Source organism: Abramis brama, assembly GCF_963993115.1.
Source record: "Abramis brama genome assembly, chromosome: 21".
Lineage (NCBI taxonomy): Eukaryota > Metazoa > Chordata > Actinopteri > Cypriniformes > Leuciscidae > Abramis > Abramis brama.
This window is the reverse complement of record NC_139983.1, coordinates 20369404-20382204: the sequence shown is the minus strand read 5'-3', so window position 1 is coordinate 20382204 and position 12801 is coordinate 20369404. Positions and strand designations below refer to the sequence as shown.

At 39.6% G+C, this 12801-nt stretch overlaps 1 protein-coding gene across 6 annotated transcripts; it reads right to left on the bottom strand.

The window, feature by feature from the left end:
• Positions 1–669: 669 nt before the first annotated feature.
• On the bottom strand, positions 670–12142 carry srrm1 (serine/arginine repetitive matrix 1). Of its 6 annotated transcripts, none has more exons than XM_084096759.1 (18): positions 12056–12118; positions 11475–11564; positions 10870–10992; positions 10433–10558; positions 7765–7935; positions 7525–7619; positions 6871–7059; positions 6569–6766; positions 6350–6463; positions 5435–5610; positions 5193–5267; positions 3932–4018; positions 3636–3777; positions 3126–3218; positions 2279–3022; positions 2015–2198; positions 1625–1801; positions 670–1474 (listed from the first exon to the last, which is right to left on the bottom strand). In XM_084096759.1, exons 5-18 carry the CDS (start codon positions 7918–7920, stop codon positions 1367–1369), a joined length of 2538 nt encoding a protein of 845 aa, XP_083952885.1. In that variant the 5' UTR covers positions 7921–7935; positions 10433–10558; positions 10870–10992; positions 11475–11564; positions 12056–12118; the 3' UTR covers positions 670–1366. The 6 variants fall into 6 exon arrangements, with proteins under 6 accessions (XP_083952885.1, XP_083952887.1, XP_083952883.1 ...); XM_084096761.1 differs by having other exon boundaries at positions 670–1467; XM_084096757.1 differs by lacking the exon at positions 10433–10558 and having other exon boundaries at positions 670–1467; positions 12056–12142.
• Between the last annotated feature and the right edge of the window lie 659 nt (positions 12143–12801).

Here is a 12801-nt window from a genome sequence, read left to right as displayed (position 1 = left end):
AGCATTTATCCTACAGAAGACAGCCATACAAGTTTGGAACAACATAAAGTTGAGTAAATGACAACAGAATTTTTATTTTTGGGTGAACTATCGCTTTAAGATGTTTTTTGTTATTAACAATGATCTTCCAGCACACTGCAGAAGAAACAGTTGTTTCAGAAACACAGCTCTCCATTACTTAGTCTGACCTCTAGGGACAGTGTAAAGACCATGGTAAAGACAGACCTCATGTTTATCTCTTAAATACCTATGTATTCCCACAGCAGCCTGCAGTTAGAAAGCAGGTGGCACTATAACATAACCAGGGCATAAACACCGTTGCCTTGGTTGTTTTTTGCAGATCAGTCCTCATTAACCACATTACACAGTAAGAACTCACTGAGCTTTCATCTGTGGCTGCTCAAGATCTGTCTCCAAGTGTTGCCAAGGTGACAACGTGTCATCACCAGACCTGGGACACCACAGGCTTTCCACAGAACCATGGACTAGCAAACATATGTAAAATAGCCTTACATGCAAAACAGCCTTGCATACATTACATCTAAAATGTAATGCATGCAATTCTGTTTGAATCCAATTGTCACCATACTGGTTTGGATTAAAAGGAAACAAATCAAATTGAGGACATGAACAATTATACAACTCAAAGAAAAGGATTTGAGACAAAAATATTTTCTTTCATTTTAATGTGACTGTTCAAAGCCAGAAATAACTGCAGGGTTTGACAATTCCAAACACAACTTAGGTTACAAAAAATATAAAGCAAAAATAAAGAATGAAAACAGACTTTTCTAATTTGTTCTCATGTGCACTGTAGAGCTCTGGAGCGTTGCCACAATGCTCAGATGAACAGGAGAGAGCAGCCTGCTGGATCAGCTCTCTGGGTGTTTTGGTTTATGGATCATGCACACTAGAGGACAAACACGCTTGAGTCTGCCTTCCATGCAAACAAAACCCTCGTAAAAGGTCCTGCTGACGTGAAGCGAGAATCCTTAGGCCAACTTGTACATTATTAACTCAGAACTGCAAATAAGCTTTTCATTTGTTTCATCATGACCATAAAAGCAACAGGAATCATAAAGAGGGATTGGGGACTAAAAAAAGGTTTGTTTTTGGATAAACAGTCATTGACAGTATTTAAGGTTGGAGAAGAGGACAAATTCTGATCAAGAAGCTTCAGCTGCTCAATCATTTTCACATCATAAAACTCCTCAGCAATAAACATTCCCAAAAAAAAATCCAAACAAACAAAAGTCTAGGGTGAATTTTAACAATTTGTACATTCTAAAGCTGAACCAACATCAAACATTTAAAATGCAGAGAGTGGAAGAAAAATAGGGAAATGTAGGGTGTGGTAGAAATTCCCTCAGGACTGAGATGGAGACATCTGGGCCTTCCTCATTGAGCGGAGAGCTTTCTCACGTAGGTGCTTCTCCAGATCATCCAAACTGTCTTCTACTTCACTCTCTGATTCCTTCAGGAAAGGTAGCATTAATTATGTCTGACTCAAGCATAACAAATATGCTTAGGCTTTTACCTTACATAGAACTTTTATATGTATAGTAAAAATGGAGAGACACTTCATATTACTGGACTATAGACAGCTTTAAAAGTGTAACTTCACCTTTTTCTGGTCAGAGTCTGGCTCTGCTTCCTGTCCGTGTACTCCTGCCGCCCCTCCGCTCTTTTCTTCTCCACTCTTCTCCTTCTTCTGTTTCTTATGCTTCTTGTGTTTTTTCTCTTTCTTGTGTTTCTTCTCTTTCTTCTTTTTCTTCTTCTTACCACCTTCTACATCCGAGTTCTACAGAACAAACAAAGAGAAAAAGTTGAGACCCTTTTGGCATTAATCCTAAATACGGTAGTTTTAATAGGATCCATTTGTAAAAACAAACAACTGAAAAGTTTGGAAACTAAAACCAGATACAAATTTGGTTTTAGATGCCTCAAAGCTCTCTGGACTTTTTTGCCCCAGTTTGGGGCAAGTGAGACCCAAGCTTGGGTAGGTGTGGCATACCTTGTTAGGTGATGGGCTTGGGGAGACACTGCTGTTCTTTTTGGCAGGTGGAGGTGGAGAACGGCTAGCAGAGCGAGAGGGTGAGACTGAAGCAGGTCGCTTGTGAGCCGTGGGAGGAGGAGGAGGAGAAGCAGATGGTGAATGTGAAACCTGTCGCCTTACAGGCTGGGGGCTCTGAGAACCTCTACAAATGGACAGGAAGAGAGTCATTCAGAGATTGTTCATCTGTTACACAAATAGAAGCGGAGCTATAGAAAAACGTACCTCTGAGATTTGCGTGGTTCTGGTGTGCGGGAAACCCTGCGAATGGGTCTGGTGCTGTGAGACGGGGACGTCTGACGTCTTTGTCTCTGCGGGGATAAACTCGAGGGGCCGTATCGAGCTGGAGGACTGGAAGACACTCGAGTAGAGTGGGCAGGGGGAGAGGAGCGGGCATCCCTGCCCCGTTGGGCTGCAGAGGGATTTGGAGAGCTTCTACGGTGGCGGGGTGGAGGCGAAGCAGAAGTGGGCGGAGTACGTCTTTTTCCTGGACTACTGCCACGGTTCCGTTTAGGGGATCGAGAGGAGCGACGTTTGGCCACTGGCGAGAGAGATGCCCTGCGCTTGGCCAATGGCGAAGGAGATGCCCTGCGCTTGGCCACTGGCGAGGGAGACGCTCTGCGTTTGGACATAGGTGAAGGAGACCCTCTATGCTTGGACACAGGTGATGGAGACCCTCTGCGTTTGGACATGGGTGAAGGAGACCCTCTGCGTTTTGAAACGGGTGAAGGAGACCCTCTGCGTTTTGAAACGGGTGAAGGAGACCCTCTGCGTTTTGAAACTGGTGAAAGAGATCCTCTCCTCTTGGGCACAGGTGAAGGAGACCCTCTATTCTTGGATACAGGGGATGGAGACCTTCTACGCTTGGGAGGAGACCCTGATGAGCGTCTTTTTTGAGCTGGGGGAGGGGAGGGACTGTATCTGCGCTGGATGGGAGGAGTAAAACGCCGGTGAGGTGGAGATGGAGATCTGAAAAAGGAGGGACAGAATAAAGGGATGAATACCCACAGCAGGTCAAAGAGTCTTCACAACCCAAAACCACAAACTCTTCATAAACTCAGCTGGACATTACCTGCGCCTTGGGGGAGGAGAGGGTGACCTGCGGCGGCGAACAGGAGATGGTGAACGATGTCTACGGCCAGCAGGTGATGGAGAACGTCTCTTTCTGAAAGCAGAGAAAGGGAATCTAAACTCAGGGTCTGATAGTAATAAAGCATCTCTCAGTTGAGTAAACCACAGGGCTGGGTATCGACTTAATTTAACTCAATTCAGTTATAAACTTTATATTCATTAAAAGGTTAGTCCACCCAACTATGTTTTTTGCAGAAGCTGACAGAATTGTCAATGAAGTTTGTCTTGCGTTTGGCGAAGCTTCCGTTTACCATTTCTGATGTGCTTCATCTATGTGTTTATCTATGTTTAAATGTGAATTACAATTAAAAGTAGTTTGCACACATCCTAAAAAAAAGATCTGAAAAATCTATTTTTATCCTTAAATGAGCAAAGCATCTTAGTAGTGACCTTAAGGAAAAAAAAATCACAGGTCAAATGCAAATGTCATGCAAATATTGTTGATTTTCACCTTGGGGATGCATCTCTGTGTCGCCTCCGTGGTGATGCAGGTGAATGGCTCCGCCGCCTTCTGATTTCTCCATTCCTGGCACCTGCCCCTCTATTTTGCCTCCTTGGACCTTCATCTTCAGAGGAAGAGGATGAACCAGTGTCTATAAGCAAAAAATAAAAAAATCAATAAAAAAATATAAATAAATCATCTACTAGCATACATTTTCCATATCCAACACGACTTGAAGGTGTGAGAGGAAGAGAGAGGGGAAGTGAGGACAGACGAGTGTGATGGAAATAAAAAACAGTGGTAACCTGAAGAGGACTGCTGATTCTGTCTCCGATACTGACGACGCTGCTGGACAGAATCTGCTGTTGACCCTTTGCCCACCTTCTCCTCTTCTGTAACACAAAGCAGTGGAGTCCTTCAGTGCCCGAGAAACACCCACGTGGCCCACCAACACAGAGTAATCATGTGCAAAAACACACAGCCACTAGAGGTGTCACGATTCTCCAAATCTCAATTTTCATTTCAAAGGTCACGGTTCGATTCTTACTTTTTTTTTTTAAAGTACAGGTTGATATGCCATTTTTAGACTAGACTTTTAAGCATAGGTGTAATTTGCGGGTGGGACGGGTGAGACATGTAGCCACCACATTTTGCTAAGTTCGATATTGTCCCCACCACTTCTGAAACATCTCGTGGCACGAATGTACCAATACAAATAAATAAAATATCTCCAGTTAACTGGCAGAGCATTCATTTCGTTCGTTTAATAAGAGGCGATCTAGCACTGAATTGTATTGTTTTTGAAATCAAGTGATCAAAGTGCTCGTTGCCGCTGCGATCAGCCTTCAGTCTTCACTCGGACGCGCGCTTCAATCCGTTGTGGAGACTCTCTATTCGTTCCGGTGAAATTACAAAACAAAATGCACACAATCGTGTCCCTGCCTGATTTACAACCACTGATAAACATAATCGGTTTTGATGAGGAGGAAAAAAAACTATACGAGTGCGGATTAGAACCCAGAATCTCTGAAACGCTTGGCAAAAGTTCTGCCACTGGACCATTTAAATACAGGCTTAAAATAGTCAGATCTATGCATTTATCCACGTGAAAATTTTCACCACTAACAACATATATTAGACCTCATTAAACCCAATGTACTATTTAAATCGATTGCTGGACATCGTAATGTTATTGTACATACATCTGATTTATGATTTAGCATTGTGTTAGCAAAGCTTTTTTTTCCGCTTGGCAAGCCGACCGGACGTGACATGGGGCGTGGCAGCATCAACGATTCCATTTTTTAATTCGAAGTTCGAGATTGTGACTTAATTTCAGACACCCTTGACAGCCACACACACAGCCATGACATGCACCCTCCCCTCATCTTTGAAATGAACAGAAGAGACTGAAGAGACTTGTGAGACAAGAGCTGCAGAATCCAAAAGTTCATTAGTTCATGTTATTAGAAGTATAACAACAGGCCAGACAGACAGGGTTCTGCCTACAAGTCTCTAAACATTTCTGATATGTACACAAATGCACGTTTAGGAGCCAAATCTCACCAGACTCTGATGCATCGGACCGTCTGGGTTTTGGAGAAGGAGTGTCATTTCTTCCACCAGGCCTGTGCTTCACAGCTGAAATTTTCACATGCATTTCAGTCAGAATCATTTTACAGCTTATTATCCTACAAATAACATGGTGCTGACAAGGAACCATTTCAGATTTAAAAAAAAAAAAAAAAAAATACTCAAGGAGTTATTCAAACCATTTCAAATAACAATATTGACTTCTAGGAAACAACCTGAAGGGCTGGTGTCTGGTCCTGAAGGACTGCGGCCTCGTCTTCTGGAGGGGCTGACGGGGTCCAAGCGGCGTGGAAGTTTTCTGGGCGGTGTAGCTGACCTACGCTTCCCTGCTCTTTTATGGGGTGACCGAGAGGACGAGCTGCCTGAGGAGGACCGGGAGCGAGAGCGCCGCCTGGTGGACAAACAAGATCAGGTGAACAAAAGCTGACTAGCAAAAACCTCTAGCAGTTCACATGAGGCAGATGAAAGAGAGATTTTTATTTTAAAGATGAGTAAAAAGATGAAAAAGACATGAGAACATTTATAAAACTAAATGTAACACCAGTGTGGCTTTACCGTTCAAAAGATTTAAGTCGTGCTTATTAGGGTTGTCACTAACGAATATTTTGGTAAATGAGTAATCTTTCGATTATTTAGACGATTAATCAAGTAATCTGATTGTTTTGTTTTTTGTGGTAATAAAAATAGACCGGGACAGGAATTGTGACAGCCCAAATGTTTATTATTATTTTTCAAGTCTCTTATGCTCAAAGCCTGCATTTATTTGATCAAAAACACAGAAAAAAGTAATATTGTAAAATGATATTTATTCCTGAGATGCCATTATTTCAGTCTTCAGTGTCACATGATTCTGCAATTGTTATTGTACATATTGTATTACCTCCCCCGCCCCCACTCCTGTCCCACCCACTTATTAATAATGTTGAAAACAGTTGCTTAATATTTTTATGGAAACCATTAATACATTATTTTAGGATTCTTTAATGGAATAAAATGTTCGAAAGAACAGCATTTATTTGAAATAGAAAGGTTTTGTAACACTTTAAAAGTCTTTACTGTAACTTTTGAACAATTGAATGCCTCCTTGTGGAATAAAAGTATGAATACAAAATAAAATAAAAAAGGCTGACCTGCGGACAGGTGAACGGCTACGTCTGTGTCTAGAGGGAGGTCGCCGTCTAGGGGGGCTCCTGCGTCTCGGAGAGATTCGCCTCCTGGGACTTCTGCGGCGAGGAGAGAACGACCTAGAAGAGACATTAGCTTATCCCCCAGTTCAATCACATTTACAGGCAAGCAAAATTATCTAAGATAAGAAATCAACTGACTTCACCATCGAAGACAAAACTCACCTAGAGCGGGACCGAGGTCGTTTGCGAGAACGAGGTGATCGAGAGCGAGAGCGGTGGCGCGGGCGATCTCTCCGTCCATCCTTATCTCTGTCCCTGTCTCTGGGTTTGGGCCTGTCTTCTGATTTTGATGTTTTGTCTGGAGAGGACTCTTTCACAGCCTCAGACATGGAGTCCGGCTTCATCTCAACCACCAGATCACTGACAGGGGGAGAGATTTCAGATTCATACACAAAGTCTTTCTGTGGTCAATAGCAACTACAATTTTAGGATTGCACAGTGCAGTGTCAGGTTTCCATAGTTACCTTGTAGACGAAGCCTCCTCAATTAGAGGCTCTGGTTTGGAGCTCTCTGATTGGTCCGGTTCTTGCTTTGGTTCTTCTTTATTATTGGGCGGACTAGAAGGAGGCAAGGCAGCCGGGCTCGGTTTTCGGCGAGGAGAGCGAGAGGGACTGGATTTACGATCACGCTTCACAGGGGAGCGGGACTTCCTCCTGGAATTAGACCAGAAAAAAAAGGGAAAAAAAACAGCAGTTAAGCACATGGTCAAATTAATCTGCATCATGTTCCCATCCGGGTTCTGCAACACAACATTTGATTTACAACATTATCCATTATTTACACTAACAAATATATACTAATCTAATTGTTAACGTCACCATGAAAATCTTTTTTTTTTTTTTTTTATCCATGTACATAACTATTTTTCTTTTGATTCATGTGCCCTTATGATCTTTACAACTAAAATCGCTATGAACTGAACTAAAAACGAACTGAAATCGCTATAATTAGCAAATTACAACGATCCAACAATTCCCGATGGACAAATCAAGTGCCACCCTATATTTTTTAATGTTTGAGAAGCCATTTCACTCAGATTTACTTCACAATAGGGAAAAAAAGACTATCAAAATTTCCATTTCATGCTGACTTTAAGCAAAATGAAGGCCAAAACCAACCGTTTAGGGCTTTTTGACTGAGCTCGCTCTTTGATCTCCTTCTCCCTTTTATCATCATCTATTTTTTTCAGAGAGGCGAGTTTCTCCTGTTCAATCTAAAGCAGCAAATAGGAAAAACTGTTAAACACTCAACTTGTAGTTTACAATCATGTAATGAATTACAACACAAAATGTCCAACCTTATAAAACCCCATCATAATTAGTATGCAAGTTCATAACTATTCAGCTCTTCTTCATCACCTGTCTCTGTTTGATCTCCTCTTTCTTTTGCTCCAGGAAAGCAGACGGGATACCTGCGATGTTCTCCTGGGCACTTAGCAACAGCGGCCAGAGGTCCTTCATGAATTCTCGAGCGTTCTTCCCGTTCAAAAACCCTGTCAAATTAATCTGCATCATCTTCCCATCCGGGTTCTGCAACACAAACAGCAGGGAGGAAGAGAGAGGGGAGGAAACCATGCAGTTAATACTGACACAGAACCAGTGTGCTGAGCTCTGAAAGTCTACCTACACCTTTCCTTCCTGAACATCCAGTAAACAGCTGCTTTTCAACAAGAGCCCAGTACCTGCGGGCCTCAAAAATGTCTCTAAAACCAACTGTCACAGCTGAATTTTATTTTTACCAATTTAATAAAAGGATCAAAACACTTCTAAAATGGATAAACTCACTTTGAGCATGCATTACATGTTTACATATTATCTGAACTGAGATGTACCCTCCCAGTTCACATCCCCTCATCAAGGAGCAATAAGACCCTCCCCACCACTAGGGCTGTCTCTTCCTGTGCAATATCAAACTCCTGAGAGATAGAAACATTACAGTCCACAAACAGAGTGCATCAAAACCCCACAAAGCAAGAACAGTCCAGTTGTCTTCAGTGTGAGTGGCGCAGGCTCTGTGGGCTGGGGGGGCGGAGAAAGGCGCTCCATTGGCTGGCCTCCGCCTCACTACTGCATCACACTCAATCACCTTGAGTTTAATGCTATATCATTTATCTAAATTGCAAGAGACGAACAAGCAATAATGAGTACACAAGGCATGGAAAACTCTTTATTTACAACAAATGAAGAGGAAAATAAACCTATGAGATCCATGTGCTAAAACAAGGGATGCTGAATCGTGCTCCTAAAGATGTACGTTCAGTTGTAAGAATAGGGCTGGACCTAAATTTTGCAATAAAGTAGATCTCCAAGAGCAGGATTGAGCACCCGGTGTCCTAAAATGAGGGTTAAACGAACATTTCTGGTTCAATAACGGTTAAACTCCATCGACAGCATCTGTGGAATAATTTAAGAATTTTCACATTTTTCACACCAGAAACAAGCAAATATGATGATTTGTTTGCCCTCTTCAGACATATTTATTTTGCATGTATATCAGGGGTGCCCAATCCTGTTCCTTGAGATCTACCTGCAAAGTTCAGTTCCAACTCTGATCCAACACACCTGTCTGTAATTACCAAGTGCTCCTGAAGATCTTAATTAGCTGGTTTAGTTGTGTTTTATCAGGGTTGAAGCTGAACTTTGCAGGAGGGAAGATCAACAGGAACAGGACTGGGCACCCCTGATGTACAGTTTATGGACCCATTTAAACAGCGTTCAGAAAAAGTGTGATATAAAAAAAGAACATGTTAGCCCTTTTGTTTTACTTTACATATCATTACTGTACTGAAGCAATTATCTATCCAATCAATTATTATTATTTTTGTTATTATTATAAGTATTATCTAGAAAAGGTTGATGTTCATATTGTATTTCTAACCACTATTGAAATGACAAACCTGAAGCTGAATATTTTTTTTAATTATATGTAAATGTATAGTACTTTTCAAAAATATTGCTCCAAATCAGCTTTAAAGCTAATAAATTAAAAAAAGAATGTGTAAAAAATGTAGCAAATTATACTTCGATTCATTATTGTGATTCATTTTGAGATATAATAATGGGGGGGGAGAAATAATGTATTTTTTTAGATTTTAAAAACATAATTAAAATTCATCCTGTGGGCCCTGTGAATGTTTGCCGAGGCCCCAGCCCCTTAGTTGAGAAACACCGCCCCAGTTTAAAAAACCCTGGAAAACTACAGGTTCATCCACCTAGATTAGCAGTCCAATTGCAAAAATTAGAATTTAGACCATTTTTAGCACAAATAAAAATATGGAATTAAAAGTGCTTTAACCTCACATTTCAGTCTTTAAACCCTTCGAACCGTGGCACAGTTATAAGTGCCTTATTGTAGTTGCAATTTTTTTAAAAGAAATAAAAGACGACTTATTATTCTCTGAGGTAAATTACATTATTCCACAAATGCTGTAGATCAAACATAACATGTATTTAACCTGAAACATTCCTTTAAGTTATTGTATGGCTATGTAATTACAAAAACTGAAAGCACCTCTATGTAAGAGAATAAGGAAACACCTGTACGTATCATTAATAGGAGCAAATACCTCTCTGGAATCCAAGCAAAAGCTTCCTGAAAATCAAATCTTTAGAGACTAAAACAGTGACTAATAAACAAGCCTTAGCTAAATTAATGAAAACGCAAAATGTGTCTCTCTTTGTTATTTGTATCACATTGTGCAAACGGACAATCAAACAATTAACCAATATATTATTTTAAAACTGACAGCTGAGCTAGTCAATTAGACAGAGCATAATAATAATTATTGCCTAATAAATCCCCTTGAAAAACATGACCATCTTACACCACCAATGTCGTACTGCATTATCACATGCAATTTTAAGTTTTCTTTGCATTCTTTAATAGTTGTATGTTGTTCTAAAATTGTCATTAAATTAGGCCTTTGTGTTTAAGATGTATTGCTAAACTTTGACTTTGAAAGGCACAAATGATAAAGCTGAAATGACTCTACCACTGGCACAATGTCAATCCCTGCTTAAAACTCACCTCAAAAAATAAAGCTCATCATCAAGGGAGAGTTGGATTCAGAGAGACTTTGGGCTCAGGTGAGATCTAATTAGGAGTTGGTGCTATACTTCAGATGCAAGGAATAAGATCCATATTGGTTCAGGCCTTTTAAATCATAAATCACATCAACATTAGAACATTGCTGTTCAGAAGGAACGGTGTCACAAATCATATCTTCAGAGAGAGAGAATATCATTTTTACCCCTTTTTCTGTCTTTTTAAAACCAGACAGACACTTAAAGACTGTGATGTTAGATGCTTTCTGCTACATCTACACATGACAAATGTTTCAAATAACTGTCAGCGGTTATTCACTGAACTTCAAACCTTCTCTCATCCTCCCAAAGAACAAAACACATTTAATATATAATTGCAGCATGTGTGAAAAGAGCGGGAAGAGCAGAGGGGGCGTCTACCTTTTCCTCCAGCTGGTTGAAGACAAACTCGATGACGACGTCATCCTCAAAGCCAAGGATCTCTGTCACACGCTGGGTGATCCAGGGCTTGATGACTTCCAGGTTGACCTTGGTCATATCCACCTAATGCCACATCACAAAACAAAAAGGATTTTCCATATATTATTTTGGGGTAACTTTAGGATCAACTTTTATTTGGATTAATTCAGTATTACATTAATTATTTGGTTAAAAATTATTCAGTATTACATGGTCCTTCAAGAATCATTTTAAAATTCTGGTGCTCAAAAATATTTTGAAAACAGTTGTGCTGTTTTAATATTTTTGGGGAAACTGATTATTTGTTGAATAGAAGGTTCAAAAGAACAGCATTTATTTGAAATAGAAATTAAGTAACATTATAAGTGCCTTTACTGTCACTTTTGATCAATTTAATGCCTAATTTCTTTGCATTGCAAAATGATGATAGTTTAGAAAGTTATTATTCTACTAAAACGATTGAACAACTTAAAATCTAATGAGCCCCAATGTACAGCGTGCTTATGGTAAGCTGGTGCTGTGAACACATTTGCACCAAAGAAAACAAGTATTTTAATATTTTCGACCTTCTTCTCCAGACATTCTGCAAACTTCAGCTGCTTCAACAGCTTCTTATGTTTGTTGCTGAAGCGGTTATCCTGCTCCGCACTGGTGCCCTTTAAAAAAAAAAAAAACATGAAATCATAATTAAAACATCATGTGACACATTTTTATTTCCTTTTTACTTGTATCTGAGGTTAATATGCAATTTGCAGTACGAGGCTAATGAAAAATATGAATTATTTATACAACAATACATAACGTTACATAGTCTATAAGAACATTAAATATCAATCTATATTTCGGTTTCAGTCTGTATTTCACAAATATAACTAAGATACATCGACTACAGATTACTTTATAGTGGACTTTATTTGTAATAATAAGTGCGATAATATGAAAATAAATTCGTTAAATCTGTTGTTCCTGATTAATCTGTTGAGTATTTTCAGGTTCTCTCACGCAGCCGCCATTACAGCCACACTCCAATGAACACATCAAATACAGCCTTAAAACAACCAACCAGTCAACCAACTGACGAATAACAAATAGTAACAACGTATTCGACCTTTATGGTGTGGTATTTGTAAAAGAATAGTACACTTACGCGGAAAAACCCCGCGTCCATTTCTGTCGTGTGTCAATATGGCACGATGTCCCAAAATCCACTGCGGCGCGGCAGCTTTTAGGTCACTTCCGGAAGATGGGTGATCATGTGCCTGAAATCTGGTCTGCGTCCGAAAGCTGGAAAATGCTGCCTCCGCAGGCAGTACAGATGTTGGAGGGCAACAAGAAGGCACGTCCGAATCCAGTGATCGTGTCACATCCAGTCTCCTGAGATACCTTCATCTGATGGATTTTTTGAAGGCAGCATAGATGTTTCCTTCGCTGCATGCTTTTGATATCCCACAATCATTTACATTAACTATGTATTGTTAATATTATTATTATTATTTTTATTTTATTTTATTATTATTATCTCCCCTGGCACCTTTTTTCTTTTGTTTTAATATAGTTTTTTTTCTCTTTTTTTCTGTTTTGTATTGTATGCATAATGGCATACTTTTAATACTTGCATTGCATTTGTAAAAAAAATGTACATTTCATGTTGCTTGAATAAAAAAAAATCTGTCCCATTGTTAAAATCTATTTAATACTAATTAATGTTTCATAATATAACTGATTAATCAGTATAAAATATAAAACATAAATTATTTCATTTCATTTTGTTAGTTTATCCTTCAACAAATGAGAAAATGAAACTGCATTTGAGCAGACATTTTTAGAATTTTATGTGATCATGTGAACATTTGATTTATCATTATATTTTGTTAGGAAACCTCCTCCATACAT

Excerpts from the sequence above, each read along its gene's own strand:
- srrm1 (XM_084096756.1), bottom strand. The coding sequence starts at position 12,076 with ATGGACGCGGGGTTTTTCCGC. Across the intron at positions 11,565-12,055 it reads TGGACGCGGGGTTTTTCCGC|GGCACCAGTGCGGAGCAGGA; the intron begins GTAAGTGTACTA and ends TTTTTTTTAAAG. Across the intron at positions 7,936-10,869 it reads TCAACCAGCTGGAGGAAAAG|AACCCGGATGGGAAGATGAT; the intron begins GTAGACGCCCCC and ends TTTGTGTTGCAG.